Source organism: Lemur catta, chromosome 9 (genome assembly GCF_020740605.2).
Source record: "Lemur catta isolate mLemCat1 chromosome 9, mLemCat1.pri, whole genome shotgun sequence".
NCBI lineage: Eukaryota > Metazoa > Chordata > Mammalia > Primates > Lemuridae > Lemur > Lemur catta.
This window is the reverse complement of record NC_059136.1, coordinates 69076981-69099108: the sequence shown is the minus strand read 5'-3', so window position 1 is coordinate 69099108 and position 22128 is coordinate 69076981. Positions and strand designations below refer to the sequence as shown.

At 34.8% G+C, this 22128-nt stretch overlaps 1 protein-coding gene across 1 annotated transcript in view; it reads left to right on the top strand.

Annotated features, from left to right (window-relative positions):
- The window catches only part of CPNE3 (copine 3), a 43682-nt gene that overhangs the window by 14657 nt on the left and 6897 nt on the right, over positions 1 to 22128 (top strand). Inside the window, exons 4-13 of the mRNA XM_045560493.1 lie at positions 677 to 751; positions 2021 to 2092; positions 4083 to 4166; positions 6584 to 6673; positions 11249 to 11347; positions 13007 to 13093; positions 13817 to 13876; positions 14421 to 14554; positions 18420 to 18474; positions 18555 to 18606. Coding sequence (XP_045416449.1) covers positions 677 to 751; positions 2021 to 2092; positions 4083 to 4166; positions 6584 to 6673; positions 11249 to 11347; positions 13007 to 13093; positions 13817 to 13876; positions 14421 to 14554; positions 18420 to 18474; positions 18555 to 18606 — 808 coding nt within the window. The remainder of the gene's footprint in view (positions 1 to 676; positions 752 to 2020; positions 2093 to 4082; positions 4167 to 6583; positions 6674 to 11248; positions 11348 to 13006; positions 13094 to 13816; positions 13877 to 14420; positions 14555 to 18419; positions 18475 to 18554; positions 18607 to 22128) is intronic.

Below are 22128 nucleotides of genomic sequence, written 5' to 3'. Positions count from 1 at the left end.
TTTATTGAGTGTTCTGAGGCTCACCTTTTACCTAGAGGGGTTTTAATATGTGCTGAGAATCTGGCCCTCTTTTTCCATTACAAGGAAGAAGTTAAACTTTGAAGTACTTGGTAAAGAAAATAGTAGGTAGGGAGATTGTATCTGCCTGGGTAGGCTCCTTGGAAGTTTTTTTGCAATGAGTTTTTAATGTGTACATGATTTTAAATGTCTAAAGAATCTCTAGATTAAGGAACAGACTTAATGTTTCCATTTCTAATGATTTTAAGTGAACTTATCTGGGCACGGTGGCTCACACCTGTAATTCCAGCACTCTGGGAGGCTGAGCCTGGAGGATTGCTTGAGGCCAGGAGTTCAAGACTAGCCTGGGCAAGACAGTGAGAACCCATCCTAAAAAAAATATTAGCTAGGTGTAGTGGTGTGTGCTTGTAGCCTCAGTTACTATGGAGGCTAAGGCAGGAAGATTGTTTGAGCCCAGGAATTCATGGCTGCAGTGAGCTGTGATCATGCCAGCCTGGGCAACAGAGCAAGACCCCATCTCAAAAAAAAAAAAAAAGAAAGAAAGAAAGAAAGAAAAGAAAAAGTGAACTTTATATTCAATCTTTTCTCGAAACTATTCAGTTTACAAATTCACATGTTGAAGTGAAATAGCTCTTGTATCACTTTTCAATTTTAACAGATTGTTTCCAGTAAGAAGCTAACTCGACCACTGGTGCTTAAAAATGGCAAACCTGCAGGGAAAGGGAGCATTACGGTAAAACTATTTTGTCTTTTGCCTCAAAAGCTTTAGTGTAATAGGACATACTAAAACTGCGTATGTCAGACAAATATTCTACAGCCATGCTTTATCATTTGATCTCAGATGTTGCATTCCATCCACCCTTGCCTTATAGTGATCACAAATGAGAAATGTGCCAAAAAAGAAGGAGAAAAATGCAGTGTGAGAGGGAGTCCTTTCTTTCAATTTTTTTTGGTTGCTCTTAGAGGTCTGGTGTACCTTGGTGATACTTGCCCCTCCTCTATGGACGCATCAATAATCTGAATAATTTGTCTCTCTACAATGGAAACAGTCCTCTCAACATGACAGAAACTTTCCATAACGGACTTTATTTCCAGGTGGATGTTAAATAATATTATGATATGGCCATTGAACCTATAAACTCTATATCATCTTTTTTTGTGCTTGTTCTCTGCTACCCATCCTCCCACTCAGAACTTCCATTGCTGATTACTGGCCTTAGGCAAATGAATATATGCTTTATTGTATTTTAGGTTTCAAATTATATAATGCCAAGCTTTTGAATACCTTGTCTTCTAGAATTTCTGTCCAGGTGACCACTTCCTGGAGTGATGGTTTTCTAACTTGAGCTGTCTCTGAGAATATAAGGCTGGCTCCCTGAGAGAGCCATGTTTGAGGATTGTTGTGATTGTCAAATACATTTTTCTGAGCAGCTATTTTGCCCTGGTTTAGATTTCCAAAGGCATAAGAATGTGCAGACTGTTGGGCATGTTGACTTTTGCGGGACAACGAATGTTATCAGTAGTTAGCTTTATTGATTTGAGGCCTGGTAGCCTGACATTTGTTTTTAAGGAGAATAAGTTTCAGTTACATTGGATGAAAACGTTGTTCTGACATTTCAATTTATAGAGTTCTCTAGGTATTATTTACTCATCCTTCTCAGTATTTATAGAGCTTTAGTTTGTTTTGTGCACAAGATAGCTTCAGTCTTCCAGGGCTTTGACTTTTCTCTGGAGTGGGGGAGATCCAGTTTAGGCAACCACGTTTACAAGGGAAGTTGCATAATGCCAACTTGGCATATTTTTGGAAAATGTTTATTTCACACACATAAAAGAAATAATGGTAAATCTTTCTTAATGACACCATTTTCTTATTAAAAATTTTAGAATTCATTTATATTAGTATAGATTTATGTATTATTAGATAACAGAATAAATCAGTACCTATTTCATGACTGTATTAGAATCCCTAAAACTTGTTTTCTTTCACTTTATCTACTCATAGATTTCAGCTGAAGAAATAAAGGATAATAGAGTGGTCTTGTTTGAAATGGAAGCCAGAAAACTGGATAATAAGGTGGGTAGATTATGCAGATTTCAACAAAGATGTCATGTTTTGCATCACATTGATTCCCTTTTGAGAAAATAATAATGCAGTTACCATTGTGAACTCCATCATCTGGGCATCGCGTAGGGTATTAGTTACTTCCAAATTTTGCATTTCTGTGTGTGTATGTGTTTAAGTAGAACACATTTCCCTTTACATCTAGATGAAAGAACCTCTTTCATCTAGATATGATCAAAGAATTTATCTAGGTTAAAAGAGGAGTTGAATACAAGCATTAATGTTACTTGTAAAAGGCATGAGAGAGAGTATAGTTGTATTATCTTAAGGAAAACAGCAAAAAGTCTATGCTTTATTAATTATAGGCCAGTTACCTCTTTGCTTTCAAATTCAAGGGTCAATATTTTTTGTTTTTATTTTTATTATTTTCTTTTCTTTTATTTATTATTTTTTTTTTTAGAGAGAGAGGGTCTCACTCTGTTGCCCAGGGTGGAGTACATAGCTCACAGCAACCTGGAACTCCTGGGCTCAGGTGATCCTCCCAAGTAGCTAGGACTATAGGGGTGTACCACCACACTCAGCTGATCTTTAAAAATTTTTTTTGTAGAGATGGGGTCTTGTTGCATTGCCTAGGCTGGTCTTGACCTCCTGGCCTCAAGCAATCCTCCCACCTCAGCCTCTCAGAGTGCTGGGATTACACGTGTGAGCCATTGTGTCCGTGCCCTGTGTTTATATTTTTGACTATACCAGATATTATTTGCTTGACATTAAATTTTGTGCTCAAGAGGGAAATAATATTATCTTAGTTCTTAAATTAATACTGAGGCTAATTCAGGACTAAAAAAATTCTTCAGCTCAGGGAAGTATCTGCATATATTGCTGTGGGATTAACAAGTATCTTCATTTTCAAAAATAATAAAGAATATATACTAAGGAGTATGTAGATTTCAAAATGAAGATAAAGAAAAATGAAACAATAAAATCATCTGTAATCTTACACTTGAGCTTAATATCTGAGTGATTTGTACATTCTTATGGAATTGTCTCTGTGTGGTCGTGTGTGTATGTGTGTGTGTGTGTGTGTGTGTGTTGAGGATGGTGATAAGGGCATTTTTGAGCAATTGCTATGCTTGAGCATTGTATAGGAGTGCTGTGGTGAATTACAGAGGAAACAGAAGATGTATTTTGTGCCCTTGAAGTATTTTTATTGTGTTTTCTGTATATCTATGTCTGTTGTCTTGTGTGTATGAAGAAATGTATGGTATTGGTGAAGGGGTTTTGGACATAGAAGGGTAAGTTATGAAGTCTAGGTTCAGAGCCATCTATTAATTGGATAAGTGATCTAGGGAAAATCATTTAAGTCCTCTACGTCAGCAGTCCCCAACCTTTTTGTCACCAGGGACTGTTTTCATGGAAGACAAATTTTCCACGGACCGGGGGTGGGGGTAGGGAGGGCTGGGGAGTGGATGGTTTCAGGATGATTCAAACGCATTATATTTGTTGTGTACTTTATTTCTATTATTATTACTTTGTAACATATGATGAAATAATTATACAACTCACCGTAGGTTGGGGACCTCTGCTCTAAATCCATTTTCTCACTAACAACTGCCCTGTCCCTCAGAGTTGGTATGGCAATGTTTGTGATATTATTTATATAAAGCTACTCAGTGCCATGTGAATGAAAACCGTTACTTGTGAAAACAAGCCAAAAACATATTTTACTGTCTGTTTGATCACTATATTTTACAACCATCATGTTTTTGAAAAGTAAGAGTATGATACACAGGATTATAAGCATTTATCACAAGTATTTTAATATTTTCTCCCTGGTGGACCTCAGCAAGTTTCTAAGTGACTGAGAAAGATGATAGGATTTGTATTTACTGTTGGTGTATCTGCACCATGGAGTTAGACTTCTGGTGGTTGCTAACTACAGTGTAAAGTGTGGTCACACATGGTTTTCGAGTACAAAAATGTTTTTTGTTTGTTTTAAATGTAGGATCTATTTGGAAAGTCAGACCCCTACCTGGAATTCCACAAGCAGACATCTGATGGAAACTGGCTAATGGTTCATCGGACGGAGGTAAATATCTGAATTTGAAAAGTAGGGTGGCTCGCACCTATAATCCTAGCACCCTGGCAGGCCAAGGTGGGAGGATCGTTTGAGCTCAAGAGTTCGAGACCAGCCTGAGCAAGAGTGAGACCCCGTCCCTACTAAAAAAAAAAAATAGAAAGAAATTAGCAGGACAGCTAAAAATATATATAGAAAAAATTAGCCGGGCATAGTGGCACATGCCTGTAGTCCCAGCTACTCGGGAGGCTGAGGCAGAAAGATTGCTTGAGCCCAGGAGTTTGAGGTTGCTGTGAGCTTTGCTGATGCCACGGCACTGTAGCCCGGGCAACAGAGTTGGGACTCTGTCTCAAAAAAAAAAAAGAAAAGTAGGGTGGAGGTTTCCTTTGGAATTGTAGTAATCTGGATTTTTAAAAATTGCAAATGTATGCCAATACCAGTGGATAATTAAAAAGATACATACATAAAAATCTGAATTCAGACTTATTATATACAGCCAGAGATACTAGGCCAATATGCTCATTTTTTTTTTCTCTTAAAGAAAACAAAGCATGCTATCATGTTTAATTATTTTTATTTTAAAAAATTTTAAATTGTATAAAGAATACTAAATATATTCCTCAGTACCCCTTACTTAGATTCATCAACTGGTCATACCTGCGCATAGTTATGTTTTCTTTCTCTCTCTATATATATATCTTTCTCTCTCTCACACACACACACACATACACACTTATGCACACACATACTTCCCTTTTGTAAAACCATCCTAGTGTAGGCTGCAGCCATTATGATCTTCACCTTTAAATACTACAGCAGGCATTTCTCAAGAACAAGGGCATTCTATACAACCACATCTGAGAAAATTAACATTTATTTAATAATATCATATGCACCATACCGTTCATCTTCAGATTTCCTCAGTTGTCTCACACATGTTTTATATGTATTTTATTTTGTTTTGTTTTGTGTGGGATCCAGTCAAGGCTCATGTTTTGCATTTGGCTATTATGTTTCTAATATAGAATTATTCTCCCTACATCCTTTATATTCTTATGCCATTGAATCTTTTGAGTAATCAAGACCAGAATGTGCAACATCCTCACAACTAGATCCAAATCAAACATTTCTACTGAGAATGCTACATGTGTACCTTTCTCTGCATCGTCAGGGGCCTGCCTCATAGTGGCAGGCTGCCCAATATTAGTGATGCCACGCTTGGCTACTTAATTAAGCTGGTGACCACCAGATCTCGCCATGATAAAGTTCCATTTTTTCCCTATTGTAATTAATAAGTGATGAGTGGCGTGGTACTTTGAAACTGCATGTGTTATCTATTCTCTGGTATTTCACCCAGTAGTTTTAGCATCCATTGATGATCCTTGCCTGATTCAATTACTATTAACTATATTGGGGATTATAAAATAGTGATTTTTTTCCCCCTAAATTTTTCATCCCTTTTACTTATATTAGGAAGCATTTTTCTTTCATCTTTTCTCTCTCAACTTTCTTTTTTAGTATCATTATAAATGCATAGAGTGTTATAACAAACGATATGCATTGTGTTGTAATTCATTACTGTCATTTTTGCTGCTGAAATTAATCCAAATTTGACCAGGGAGAGAGCGCCTTCAAATGGCTCCTGCTTTTTTGGTTTGGGTTTCTTTCTTTTTTTTTTTTTTTTAAAGAAGACCCCATTCATCTTTAATCATTCTCTTAGTTCTCAGTTCACCTTGTACTTTCCCTGTCCCAGAGCTGGGATGAGCCATACCTCTTAAGGAACCCTATTTCTGTAAGAGGGTAATAGTGTTTATTTATTTTTATTTTATTTTTTTCTTTTTGACAGTTTGCTAGCAAAGGGTAGTAATAGTATTTAAACACCAACATCTTAGTGCTGAATGTGCTCATTGCTATTGGGATGTCACTGCTTTTAGGCCTTTTAATGGACACAGCTGGGAAATATGTATATTTGTGTGTATCTGTTTATTAGGTATGTATATAGAGTGTTAAAATTGTAAACCATGAATTTAGACTTATTTCTCCAATTTAAATCCAATATAGTGAGGTTGTTTCTTATTCCGTATTTACCATTTTTTGTTTTATATTTGAATCTTTTTTGTCTTACAGTAACATCCTGGTTTCCAACAAAATCAATAATCTTCTGCAGTTTCTAATTGCACCTTGTAATAGATGGATATATTTCCCAAGTAGTTTTCTTCTTTCCTCAGAATGTACCACAACTAGACAATTATCACATTTTTCAGATAACAGTTGTATAATATTGCCCTAGCTAGTTTCTTGTTGAAATAGTTGAGGTGGTGAAGAAGTGAAGGATGGTGAAGGTGTAGCAAGAACCTAGGAAAGTCAAGAGCAAAACTTTAATAAACTAGATATTTTTCTAACAGATCTTTGAACCTTCATTTTTATAGGTTGTTAAAAACAACTTGAATCCTGTTTGGAGACCTTTTAAAATCTCTCTCAACTCTCTGTGCTATGGAGATATGGACAAAACCATTAAGGTAACCTGAAATTATATATGTGTGTGTATGTGTGTGTGTGTGTGTGTGTGTGTGTGTGTGTGTTTCAAATACATAAATACTACACGTTAACCTATTTTATAAAGTTAATTATATAAGATAGTATTTAAAGAAAGTAAATGGTATAACAGATACCCATAGGGTTGAAGTTCATGTATATATGAGTATAGTAATACTAAAATAGAAATATCTTCTGATTAAGTGAGATAGTTTAAGGAGTAGGCATGTTTGACTAATCTGTTGACCTAATGCTTAATCAAACAGTGTAATTTCTATTTTATTTTGTATTATACTTTTAAATATAAAATGTCCAATTTAAATATATGTATATATTTTAATAAGATTGCTTTGCTCTGCCAGTAGGCGATACATTTAACTACATTCTTTGCCTTTGGTGTGTCCCTTGCAGATAAAAGTAAATGTTACCCTAAGAACCAAACACTTCCTCCAGCCCTTAGCAAGGGAAGAGAATAGTGGTGGCATTTCTGTTCCTTATTTTCAGAGTAAGGTATAATTCACTGAAAGCTTTTAGATGGCTTTAGTTTTAGAGATTCAGGGAAGTGGGGTGAAAACAGCAAACAGCAGATGTCTCAGTGGGCTTTTTTAATGTTTTTGTTCATAGGCATTTAGCAACAACTATACATATATATATGTGTATGTGTATGTTTATATATTTTTTGAGACACTTTTATACTAGAGTTATCATCTTTAAATAATTCTAAATAGAAGCCTTTCTTATGCTCAGAGGTCAGCAGACCAATTTTTTAAAAAAGTTAATTTGGTAAAAGCAGGAAAGGTAATATTGTGGTACAAGTATAGGATTTGGGGTCAGACCACAGTTCAAGTTTTGGCTTAGCCCTTTAACCAACTAAGGGATCTTGGGCAGGTCACTTAACTTCTTCACTTTTATAATGGAACTAATAATTTCTACCTTACAAAAAAGTAAAAATGAAATTAACAGAAGTAAAAATTTTGTAAATCATTAAATACAGTAGAGGTGCCATTATTATTGAAAACCACTTCATTTCTGAGATCCTTAAAAATTGTTCCCAGTTTGTAGAGAACTTTAAAAATCCCATGTAGGTATGATTTGTATGGTATTTTAAACAGCAGTGAAAAATTTAAGTCGAAAATAAATAGTAGAAAACTAGCTATACAAATTAGTTTTTATTATTATACCAAATCCAGAACTTTTGCTTTTCTCATTAAAAACAGCAAGCATCATTAAATGTGAGAAGGCAGCGACGTCTGGGGAAAAAATGCCTAAGCCATAACTATTTGATTGTTTGTAATGATATGTTAACAATGAAACGATGTTTTTTAAACTTTTTTGCTCACAGTGGCATGCTTACAGGGCTATTTTATTATAGTAAGTAAATTGATTTTCTGAGTTTTCTCTGATAAATGTCTTTCATTCTTCAAAGTTTCTTGGTTTGTTTTTACCTGTACATACTTGGTTTGACACATCATTACTGACTTTATTTCACTTAGTTATGTATTTTTTTGCAATATCAGAAAGTCATACATTTGTGATTCTGTTCCTGTTTGGAAATTGCTTATAGGCATCGTAAAGAGTAAAGGGCAGAGAATAGAGTCAGAATCCTTGCTAGTTTCTTTGCTGCAATATGTTATTACTCTAGCATGTATTATTTCCATAAGATCAAGTGAATAAGAGAAATAATCATGCATGTTGCTACCTTGCCTAAAATGGGAATGCCTTAGTGAATGTAGTATTGTGTGGTATGTGTATTCTTTTACATATATACATATAAGCATATGTATATATACATACATTTATTATTTATTATGTATGTACGAGGGCTGTCCAGAAAGTATCCAGCCATGTAATATGAAAAATAGAGACATTTATTATATTCACCATGGCTGGATACTTTCCAGAGAGCCCTCATATTTATTATGCATATGCACAGTATACATTATATGTATATTATGTATATGCATTATGTATCTGTATATGTATAGGTATATTTTGTATAGCTGTTAAATGTATATGTATACATTTATTATACATTTATATATACATATGCACATGCATACATTATTATGCGTATTGTTATGCACAACAATATACGTAACATCATTGTGCATACTGTTGTTTAAACAACCGATAGTACTAGTCTTTGAATTCTTGACAAGAGAGAAATTAAATAACATCAGTCTTCTCACCTCAAACTATACCTGGACATATGCCAGGATTATAAATATCATGTCTACCTTTAAGGGGACAAGAGGGGCTTTTCCTCTATATTTATTATAGTGAGTAATCAGAACTTTTAGTTTAAAAATATTTTTTACATTTCCTGAAGTTTCAGTCTAAACATGTGTACAGTTTTAGCCCTATTCATAAGCTTTGTTTAAATAAAATCTTAGCCTTAATCTGGTAGATACAAATTGGTATTCCCTAAATGCAGTTATTCCCTAAATTGTAAAGTTCTGTTTTCCATAATTGAAAAATGTCTATTAAAAAAACATGAACTTATTAAAATATTAAGATAGTTTGTTTTCCACCTTATCTAAGTTTTACTTCCTTTGGAAAAAATTATTAAAATTATTGACTTTCTTTTCCTTTGATACATTAAAGAGTCAGATAAAAGGCTTTTGGTTTAAGAATTGGATATTGAAAATGTAGGGCAAGAGTCAAAACAACTGTCAGACTTGGTCAGTGACCAAAGTGCCTGGAAAGCGTTTTTTATTTTGTTTTCTCTTTCCATTCTTTCTTTCTTTCCTTCCTTCTTCCCTCCCTCCCTCTGTTCCTTCCTTCCTTCCTTCTTTCCTTGCTTTTTTTTTTTTTTTGTGAGACGGTCTCATGTTGTCACCCAGGCTGGAGTGCAGTGGCATGATCATAGCTCACTGCAACCTTCAGCTCCTGGGCTCAAGCAATCCTCCTGCCTCAGTCTCCTGAGCAGCTGGGCCTATAGGCACACACCACCATGCCTGGCTATTTTTTAAATTGTTTGTGAAGATGGGGTCTCACCATGTTGCCCAGGCTGATCTTGAATTCCTGGCCTCAAGCAATTCTCCTGCCTTAGCTTCCCAAAGTGCTGGGATTATCGCACCTGGCCTAAATAAAATCCCTTACTGTTAACTCAAGATTGAAATTCTAGATCTTGGCTATTTTGATTGATTGATTGATTTTTTAGTCTTCCTGAAGAAGAATGAAAATACAAATAAGGAATTTAAAAGTTCCAGTTATGGTAAGCACTCAATTCTTAGAACCAAGGGGAAAAACAATTACTTTGCCAAATATATATATATATAATCCTGAGCATTTTAACTTGGTGATTAATATCACTTTGTGAAGGATAATAACAAGATAAAGCTCTCTTTTGGCTGAGGGTAAATGTAAATTGCTTCTCAGTCCCAAACTTTTGTTTTAAAGCACAGGCTATAGAAGGATTTGAGAGTGTCCTTAGCATAGCTTTACTTTACCTGTGTCGGTTACCACACAAGATATCCTGTCTTCTAAGACTTTTTATTTAATTCCTCCAAGTTTTAGTTCTTCAAAGTGGGAATAATAGTAACAGAATTTGCACTCTCTGTACCTCACAATGCTATTTAGAGAATGTGCACAGTGCACACCATAAATGTTTGCAGAAATGAAATAATCTGTTTTGAAATTATAAAGTACTATAAAAACCTTGGTGTTGAATGTACACAATTATTATGGCCAGTTTTCAAGTTCCCTTGAACTGCTCTGCTTGCTAATAATTCACACCACCTTAGTTTTCCCACTGCAAAGAATATTCTAGTATTCTAGTGCATATTTACTTTTTGGTTACTTCTGTCAACCTGGCACAAAACTACATGCAAATTAAATACTCTCACCTCTCTTGTTTCTGCTTTCAGAGAGAGAGCATTATAAGACTAGAACTCACCCTGTCTTACATAGAATTAGAGTAAATATGACCCATATAGATACTTCCTCGGTGGACTGAGTTCTTTTGCCCTGGAATTGTCCATTTCATTGTAAGAGTTGTGATCCTCAGAATAATGCAAATCTGACTTTATCATATTTAACTTTTAATACAAACTTAGCCTCACCAGATCGTAGCTAATGAAATATATTTTCTATAAATCTAAATTATCTAGGATTTGATTATATAATTTTTAACCACCTAGGATATTGACTTCCTTTCTTTCTCTAGACAATGGCTTTTAGCCCTGGCCTAGTGCTAACGAGGTAAAGAAGCGGATGAGAAAAAAGCTATAATATCATTTTGCCCTTTATCAGCACTTATTGAGGGCATGATAGAGGAGCTAGAAACTGCTTAATGTGGAATTTAAGTAGTGTTTGTGTTTTTCATCTGCCTGTGATCTATCTTAGAGCCCCATTCTAAGGAGAGTTGGGATTTGAAAGTGTTTCACTATTGCTACTCTAGGAAGTTAATTCCTACTTTTCCAAGTAGGGACTGCATATTAAACATTTTCACTTATTTTAACTAAAATGGCACTTCTTGATAGGTTACATTTATTTCAGTCAATACTTTTTAATAAAATTACATTGCTGTCTATATATTTTCATCATATTTATTTCAGGTAGAGTGTTATGATTATGACAATGATGGGTCCCATGATCTCATTGGAACATTTCAAACCACCATGACAAAACTGAAAGACGCCTCCAGAAATTCACCTGTAAGTTACATCTTTGCATTTGCATATACCTTGTAGTTTGGCTATATATTCATTACTGTGTTTCATTTTTTTCCCTTGGCATAGCAAATGGTTTATTGTGTTTTTACTCTATATCGCATAATTCTCTGAAATATTTAGTAATCACATAATCCAAAATTCATATTTGGGACATGAGTTTTATTGAGCAGAATACCATGTGATGGTTACCAATGCCAGGGAAGGACCCTAACTACACAGAGGATAGCAAAGATTGTCACAATGTCAGTTACTAGGAATAGAAGTTAAACAGTTTTGTCTACTGTATCTTTGTATTGGAGTCACCAAGGCAATCACAATACAATCAAGCGCTGGAGGGAGCAATACTTTATTCACGTGGAGAAGAAACAGAGCAGGATCAGCTTCAATAGTAGACATTCGTCCCCTGTGGACAGCAGGTCCATCTGGCAGCCAACACAAGGCAGTTGGCCTCAGTGTACTCTTCTGCTGCTGCAGTAGAAGGACCCCGCCCCTCCCACATGGAGTCTGAAAGCTGGGGACAGGCCTGAGAGCCATTGACACCCAGGCTTAAGTAGAACAAAGGAGTACTTACTGAACCTGAAAGTGTGAATGAATGAATGAAGTAATGTAGCCTTTTTTCAATGAGAATTCTGTTTAGGGCATTTCTGTATCTCTAATACTCAATCATTAATATTTCTGATTATAACTGAAACTCTGGCAAGATCCTGAACCATCAAGGAATTTAACATAATTCTGTTTTGCATGATTGTATCAAATGTATTTTTCAATGCTTGATTCTTAGAGAATTAGTAATGACTAAGTATATAAGTGGCTTTCTGTTAACCAGAAGAGGCAGCTTATTGAGTATTGATTGAGTGTCTCTTATGCTATTATTAGACAAGACAGTGAGAATTCAAAAGTATAACTTGGAGGTGATTATACTCTAGCTGTGAAGCAAAAATTAAATGAAACAATTGAGAATAAAACAGAGTATGTAGCTAAATTTCATATGGTGGTAGAAGCTTAAGGAGATGGATGATCAGAGGCGACTAGAACAGTGGTGGAAGTTATAGAGAAGAACAACATGAGCCAAGCCTTAAGGTTGGATAGGTAGATAGGAGGTGGAAGGAAGATCATTCTGTTTGGGGGAAGGAACTATAAAGGAGAATGTATTAGATATTGGATCTATTTCTAACATATATTCCCAGTGGAAAGAGATGGTCTTTGCTGCATATTTGACTATAGGATTGGGCTTTCATATATTTGTTTTATGATGTTGGTTTTTTTTTTTCCCCTCTTTTCTAAAAGCCATATTTTTGTTCTTTGTGTTGATAATAGCTAGAGGTAATATTATATTTCCTTTATTATAAAGGAGAAAGATTATTACTTGAAGCATTGCAAGGAAATTACCTAGAGGTGATTTTATTCTTGGGAACTATTTTAAAAGATCTGTGATTTTAGGAGTGCCTTTATTGGTAGAAATTTAACTGATAAATATTCTACATACTTAATGTGTTATGTAATTGTTTCTGAGTTGTATTTTGCTGCAGACTTATATCAGTAGGTGGTTTTATTCCAAGAGAAAAAAGTCATTTATTTGAATTTGCATTGACATTTCTACAATTGCTAATAAAATAAACATTTTCTCATCTTTTTCTACAGATTGAATTTGAATGCATAAATGAAAAAAAGAGGCAAAAGAAAAAAAGCTACAAGAATTCAGGTGTTATCGTTGTGAAACAGTGTGAGGTTAGTTGGCCTTGGCTACTTATAATATAATGAGATTATATTTCAGTTCTCCTGTCAGTAGGGTTTATATCAAACAAATATTTGAATTTTAGGCAGTTGAAAATCCTGTGAGCGTCTGGCCATTAGGAAAAAGAATAGAGTAGGAGATAGTAAAGATATCTTTCAAGTAACTTGCTTCCAAGGTTTGACAATGTATTAGCAAAAGACAAGGAATATTAAAGTTTTTCATTATCTTAGGAAATATAAAGCATTGTAGTATTTTCCCAGCCCATTATGGAAATGGCCTGACCCAGTGCATTTATTCTGATCATAATCTTAAGATGAGATGTTATGAGTGGAGAGGAAAAGCCAGATTTCTTACAGTGAACAAGTGGAGTTTTTTTTGTTTGCTTTTGTTTTTATAAAATCTCGATTACTATGCATATTAAAGTTCTCAACATATTAGACTCATTATTAATTTCTTAAAACTTAAAGTGAGTATATTTCATCTTTGGCCATTAATATTCTAATGTTAACATTGTTATAATTATCTTGAAGTAAAATCTTATACATTCATGACATGCAAAAGTAGAGATGTCTTAAACTTGAAAGCAGGGATAATTTATACGTTTATATCATGTGCTGTTCAATTTACAAACTTCTAAAAACATATGCCAAAGAGATTTTTGTTTCTTTTGTGTAGTATGAGAGTTGTAATTTTAACAGATTTTTCTTTATTTTTAGATTACAGTAGAATGCACATTTCTTGACTATATCATGGGAGGATGTCAGCTGAATTTTACTGTAAGTAGCACACTGAATTTTTCAGTGTAGGTTGTAACATGTTGCTTTTTTCTCCATTTTACAGTATTCTTTTTATTACTGCAAACTGACTTTGTGATGAAATTTACAGTCTGCTCAGCATGGTCTCCTTAAAGACTTCAGACACGTTGTCTCAGTTTATCAAAACTCTCAGCTTTGTTGATAAGATTTCTTCTTCTTCCTGAGAGAAAGTAGATATGTATAGATTAGTAGTTCTCCTGAAGTAATTTAAGTAATACAAAGCATCAGTCAAACAAACTTACAAAAAATAGTCTCTCTAAGTCTAGGTAATGGGTGTGTTAATTCATGATTTAAGACATTTAGAAAACTAGGAACAACAGGTTGTTTCATGTTCAGGCCTTACCTGTTTAATTGTCTATGGAAATAGTGGTGGGCATTTATTGGGAAATGGCAGTAGCAGGCTCCAGGGTGAGTGTTTGTCTCTCCTCTCCTGAAGTTTTCCTGGACATCAAGCACAGCCATCCTTGCCTTCTCCTTGGTAAGGGCTGTAATTGTTATTTGACAGGTGGGAGTGGACTTCACTGGCTCCAATGGTGACCCAAGGTCTCCAGACTCCCTTCATTACATCAGCCCCAATGGTGTTAATGAGTATTTGACTGCCATCTGGTCTGTGGGACTGGTCATTCAAGATTATGATGCGTGAGTATGACTTTGGAAAAACTAAAATGCTTGTTTTCGTAACTCTCCAGAAAGGGCTGTTTCTGTTTCATCAGATGGCTAGAACTCTCATATAGGTGGTAGGATGAGGGTGCTGGGAGGAATAGCTTTCTCCTTAAAATTTCCCTTATTTTTTTCTATTTCTCTCTTTGTGGCAATCTTAATGTTTACCTTTGATCTCGAATCTCTTGCTGTGGTTAGTTATATTATGTATAGCTTGCCTATTTAATAGCTGATCGATGTCAGCAAGGCTCTTTCTTTGATCTTGTTTCCTTGGGGTTTATTCATTAGGGATAAGTTGTGTGTGATTGAAGTTCAGATGACATGGTTTGTAAACACTAGTAAAAACTATTTCTTACCTATTTCCTAGGCAGTCGTCAAATTATTTTTAATGATGACTTTTAACAAGTGCTGAAGGGTAACTTGATCTAATTGCTGTAAAATATTCTGAATCGATTCTCAAGTGATTAGATTTTGAATATATTTAAATAGATCCTAAACAGTAAGAAAAAAATCTGTGTTAGTATTTTTTTTCTGGATCTATTAGAACACAGGATAAATTTTCACTTATTTTTGCCTATTAATATTTAATGATAAATTCCCCTACATATTGGTGGAGCTTTTCATTAATCTGCCATGGCATTTAAAGAGGTGAAATTTTCAGGCAAATGCAAACAAATCTAAAGCAAAGGTGGCAATTCCAATTATCAGGCTAGAAACTTTAAGGCAAAAGTCATTAAATATAATAAAAAGTTATAGAACACTTTTTACTATAATCCAAAATAAAAATATAACTATGAACATATTTAATAGCAGAGTATTAAGTATTTCAAGTAAAAGTAGCTGGAAATGTAATAAAAATTTCAAAGTAACCCAATTATAATTGTATTCTTATATAAAAAGTAGAAAATTTATAGGGTTATTTTCTCAGACTGCCGCCTGGAAGTTAATAACAAAAGAATAACTAAAGAAAATTACCACATGGAAATAAAAATCTCAAGTGGTTCTTAGATCATAGAGGAAATCAAAGTGTAAAAATAGATTATCTAGAAATAAAGGACAATGAGAAGACTATATGTGATACTGTTTCTATAGAGGAAAATTCCTGGCTTTACATGCTTTTATTTTTCAACAAGAAGAATTACATATAAATGAGCTAGTTTTTCAACAAAATAAAATTAAAGAATAGGAAGAAAAAATAAAGGAGTAATAATAATAATAGAATTCCATATACGTGTTAGTCATTATGTACCAGGGATAATTTAAAGCGTTTTCTATGTGATATTCATCTAATCCTCATACTTTAATGTGAGATGGGTACTTTCATCTGCATTGTACAGACGAGAAAACTGAGGCACAAGGTGTTCTATAACTTGTCTAGTGTCACTCAGCTGGTAACTGGCAGAGATGGATTGAGCCTGGGCTGTTGGGCTCCAGAGACATGCTCTAATAGTAATGATTTGGAAAGTTTAAACAAAAACCACCAAACTTATAAATTAAATCAAGAGATGATTCTTTGACAGTTTAATATAAATTAGGGAAACTTTTGGTAGCATTGACCCAAAAATCTGGATTAAAGGATGGTATTTTAGCAAGCTGTAAATTACCAAAGTTGACTCAAAGAGGCAGAAAACCTGACTAGACCAGGAACCATGGAAGGAATGGAACCGATAGGTAGTCAAAGAGCCACTGCTCACAAAGGCACCAGGCCAGGACAATTTCATACATAAATTCTAACAAACCTGTAAGGAATGAATGCAAACCTAAAAGAAATCAATTGAAAAATATTAGATAGTAGTGAGTTCAGAAAGGTGGTCAGATACAACATAAAATTAAAACATTAACAATTTCTCACTAACCAGCAGTAACCAATTCAAATAATGATAGTGGATAAAAGTTGCAATTCATAATGTAATGAAAAATGAAAATGAATTTAGTAAAAAGTCTAGGATCATTAGTAAAGAAAACTATAAAATTGTACTGAAGGACAAAGAAGAAAACTTGTATTTATATACCATGATTTCTAGATAGGCAGATGTCATGATCATGATGTAAAATTTTCTCTCTGAATTAATCAATTTTTATCAAAATTGCAATGGAACCCTGACAAAATGATTCTTAAAATTCTCTAGAAGGAAAAATGAATCAGAACAGCCAAGAAATTTTCTAGCAAAAAAGAAAATAAAAATGAAGAAGAATTTGCTCTAGCAGATATTAAAACTTATTTTAAAGTTATCTTAATTAACAGGATGGAGTACATGACCAGTGGAAACAAGCAAGTAGTCCAGAAATAGACACATATGTATAAGTGAATTTAGGGGAAGGGGTTGTAATAGCTGAATTGAATTTGGATCCCTGATTCATACCTGTGTATGTTAGGATGCTATTCTGCATAAATTAGAGTTTAGAGCCATACTGCTGAAACAGACACCCAAAAACAAAGTGGCTTTGATAAAATAAAGGTTTATTTCTCTTTCATGTTGCACATCTAGCGGTAAGTAGTTAGTACTGCTAGGGAGTTCTGTCATTCTCAATTCATAACTTCCAGCCCTGGATCAAAGGCAGCTGCTCTGGTTCTCGTCTTCTCCAGCTAGTGGGAAGAGAAGAAAGGAACCTGGGAACACATGTGCATTCCCTTTTAGGGGCATGATTCAGAAGTGGCTGACAATTCACTTCTACTCGCATCTCCTTGGCTAGAAGCTAGCAACCTTACCACATCCAGCTCAAAGGAGGTAGGAGGTGCAGTCTCTAGTTCAGGTATTCTATTATTAAAGAAGAGGAGAATATGTATTTGTAGAGAGCAGCAGTTTCTGCTACATATCCTACTCCAAAACACTTTCCAAATGAATTAGAAGTTTGATATCAAAAGCAAACTTGACAGTTCTAGGAGAAAATATATGTGAATTTTGTATAACCTTGCATTGAGAGAAAGGCCTTTAGGTAAGACAGAGAAGGCAGGCAAGACAGAGGAAGAAGAAATCACAAAAGAGTTTTTATGTGTTCACATTTATTGATATTAAAAACTCTGAAAAGAAATATACTGTAAACAAAGTTAAAGACGGACTGCAAACTGGGAAAAATATTTCTGACATGGCAAAGGTTCTATCTTCAATGCAAAAAGCACCATGAAGAATAAATATAAAAAGAATAGCTCTAATAGAAAAATTAGTATGTTTATTGTAGTGTTTTATAATGGCAGAACATTGGCTGTCTGACATTGAGGGGAGAATATCTGTACAGTGGGACACTCAGCAACTATTCACAGGATTTTCTATGTTCAGGTGCACAGTCCCTATCTCTAAACACTTGCAGCCAAATATTGGCAAATACATTTTGCTGCAGAAACCTGAGAGTTTTATGATCTGTGGCATTTGTACTGTGTTTCTGTGGTCAAATATCTGAATATTCATATTAAGTGGCATAAATAGAGGCTATAAATAACCCTTCTCAGCTGGGATCAGATTTTGCTGCCGAGTTTGCTGTAAACAAATGAAAAAACTTGTGATTTTAGGGATTTATTTACACATTGTTCAGTGAAGTGATGCACAAGATTTAAGTAGAAAAGAGTAGGTTATAAACCATGAATATTAACTCCACTTTTATAAAATATACAGAGAGAAACATTTTTCTTCCTCAATACACAAAATATATTTAGAATGTGAGTTGTCAAATACTAATGTCAAATCTCTCTGGCAGTTATTATGGGTAATCTTTGTTTTATTTTTATACTTTTCTAAGATTTTGATCTTTTTGAAATTAGTCTGTATTAATTTTATTATGAGTAAAGATAAAGCTCTTTTTATTTTGAAAAAACAATATTTAACTTTTTAAAAAAATTTCTTTTTAGTGATAAGATGTTTCCAGCTTTTGGTTTTGGAGCTCAGATACCTCCTCAGTGGCAGGTAAGAGGAAATTTCATCTTAAACCTTTGCCTTCTGGAAAAGCAACACAGGCCTCATCGATCTTCTTTCATTTTTGACAGGTATCACATGAATTTCCAATGAATTTTAACCCATCCAATCCCTATTGTAACGGTAAGTTAAAAAGCAGACATGAAGACTTTAAATTCAAAACCGTACTAGTCTTTGTTACTTGTTTTATTCTCCTGGTTTAAAACTAGTCAGATTTCATCTCTAGGTTTCATTTTGTTACATATTTCACTTTCTGTTGTATAAGGTAGAAAAGTTGCATTAGGTTGGTGGTTAGGATGGTAATGATAATTATGGGGCAAATCAGTATTATGATGATGGAGGTTGTAAGATAAATTCTTCTACCTTCAGAGGTTTAATAGAGCGAAAAATTGTCAGTCATGGGAGTATATAAATAAAAATAATCATATATTAAAAGTATGTTCATGTATAAATTGATTTAAAAATAAATCTTCAAAAAAAGAATAATTCATCAGACAGATCTTTTGAAGCTTTTCTCAGAGTATCAGTCACTGGACAAAGAAATAAGTCTCCAGCATCTACTTACTTGTTGCTCACACAGTGTTCTGTAAGTAGATGGGGTGGATGAAAAGAACAAAGAATTGAGCTCCTATATAGCAGCTTTTCCTGCAGAAAGCAGAAGGCAGACATTTGTCTTTTATTTCACTTTTTTCTTTACACGTCAGATATCCAAGTACTTCCTCCTTTTTACTACATTGGTCAATCAACCTAAAATGTCAAATCTCTCATTAAATTATATAAGACTAAATAGTTGGGCCAGGCGTGGTGGCTCACGCCTGTAATCCTAGCACTCTGGGAGGCCGAGGCAGGAGCATCGCTCAAGGTCAGGAGTTCGAGACCAGCCTGAGCAAGAGCGAGACCTCCATCTCTGCTAAAAATAGGAGGAAATTATTTGGCCAATTAAAAATATATATAGAAAAAATTAACTGGGCATGGTGGCGCATGCCTGTAATCCCAGCTATTTGGGAGGCTGAGGCAGTAGGATCGCTTAAGCCCAGAAGTTTGAGGTTGCTGTGAGCCACGGCACTCTAGCCTGGGCAACAGAGTAAGACTCTGTCTCAAAAGAAAAAAAAAAAAAAAAGACTAAATAGTTTAGAGGAGGAAAGGTAGGTGTGTAGGCAGAGGCATAATTTAAAATTCTAGACAAAAGGCTAATTTTCTGCAAAGGGTCCTTCTGACAATTATAAAATGTATAGCTTTCTAAAGGTGTTCTTTCTTTTTCTTCTAAATAATGTTCATAGGGTGGAAGAGCATGAACATTTTTTGGGGGGTATTTTGCATTAGGGTTTTCTCCTTTTTCCAAAACACTTTTTCCATCCTAATTCAGTGTTGCCTTGAACCACTTTCAGTGGCTGGTTTTAACTTCTTTTATCCCTAGCCATTTGAAACTGGGAATATTATTCTTTGCGAGAAATGTGCTTCATGCTTATAATGAAATTGGAATAATTTTTGAAATTTTTTGTAATTAAATATGGATGACATGTCATGTGATAATTCATTCTAAAAGCTCATTTACTCTGTGAATTATATGAGCCCGCCTTTGGGCTGCTCACCATGCATGCTTTTTTATTTTTGGTTTGCAGTCTGGAAAAAGAATCTGTGTGGTTTTAGACAAAGGAGATACTGTACGGAAAAAAATACAGAGCCTTATTTTGAGGCAAAGAAGTTTAATCCCCTTGCCTAATTAATCATTGAACTTAGTTGCCTAGAAATAGCCTGTCTCACCTGTTTCTTTATTTCAAAGGAAGGATTTTGGCATAATTCAGTTTTAGTTGAGGAATTGAAGGCTATTGATATTTGTGAATAAATTAAATTAAATTAATTGTTTATGCCTTCAGGTTGAAAAGCAAGCTAAGATGATAGAATTGGAAGAAAACATTAATGCTGTGGTAATGGGCTCAATTTTTCTGCAGCATTTGTGACTGCAGTGAGATTCTGCTGCTAACAGATGTTAAAATTATTTTTATTACTACTAGGCTAACTCTTAGTTACATGCACCTTAGCATGTAAAACCACCTCCGCATATGAATGAGTTATGTTCTCAAAGGTTGGTTATAGGACTGCTTGGTTCTAAGTTCAAAGTAACTAAAAGGAGTTTATTAGAACTCTTAAATTTTAAGAGGGGGGAGGTGGTCTTGTGAAGCTTTTAAATCAGGTATAGTCATGCATCAAATTACAATGTTTTGGTCAATGATGGAACGTATATATGACTGTGGTCCCATAAGATTGTAATACCATATTTTTATTATACCTTTTCTGTGTTTTCTATGTCTAGATATGTTTTGGCACCCAAATTACCAATGTGTTTATTGCCTGTAGTATTCAGTACAGTAATGTGCTGTACAGTTTGTAGTCTAGGAGCAATAGGCTGTACCTGTCATATAGCCTAGGTATGTAGTAGGCTGTACCATCTAGGTTTGTGTAACTACATTCTGATGTTCCACAATGCACAATGACGAAATTGCCTAATGACGTATTTCTCAGAATGTATCCCTTTTGTTAAACAACACATGACTGTATATGTTTCTCTTCTTTATTGCCCTGTGTTCTATTGGATATTTTTAAAGCAAGAGACCTGTTTTGGTTTACATTAAAAGTTTTTTTTGGGCGGGTGCAGTGGCTCACACCTGTAATCCTAGCACTCTGGGAGGCTGAGGCGGGAGGATTGCTTGAGGTCAGGAATTCGAGACCAGCCTGAGCAAGAGCAAAACTCCTTCTTTACTGAAAATAGAAAGAAATTAGCTGGACAACTAAAAATATATAGAAAAAATTAGCGGGGCATGGTGGCACATGCCTGTAGTCCCAGCTACTTGGGAGGCTGAGACAGAAGGATTGCTTGAGTCCAGGAGTTTGAGGTTGCTGTAAGCTAGGCTGATGCCACGGCACTCTAGCCTGGGCAACAGAGTGAGACTCTGTCTCAAAAAAAAAAAAAAAAAGTTTTTTTTTGTGGCAGATATCTGTGATGACTACAGCAAGTATTAGGGAGAATTCTTTAGGTTTTTAGCATCCTACCTGTATCCTAAGCACTCTGACATTAAGGGCAGATTCAACAGGTGCATATATGGGATATAGGTTTCATCAGCAGTGCTTTTACCAGGAATGTCAGTCAACTTTCTTTAGGTTGTGCTGTTATGATAAACAATTTCTAAATCTCAGTGGCTTATAATGACAACAGTTTATTTCTTGCTCATTTTACACATGGCTAGATTGTAGCTTTGTATTTCTTATATTGGGACTTAGGCTGAAGGAGCACCCCTCATTTGGGATGTGCTGCTCCCATGGAAGAGGGAAAGAGCAAGAGAACTGGAGAAAGCAGGCAGTAGTTCTGAAAACATCTGCTTAGGCACGGATGTCATGTTCATTGACATGCATTGGTCAAAGCTAGTCAAATGGTCCTGTCCAACTTTTAACCCACCTCCAGCAGGCACCAGGCAGTAGCCCATAAACAAACACATTAGTGTTTCCACAGCAAAATGGGTAAATAACCTGGAAGTGAATATTTGGAACTGATACAGTCTACGATATTATGCTTAACCTTCAAGTTATTGAATATGAACACTTGCATCAATTAATTAACTAGGATTAATATTAGGTTTATAGCCATCT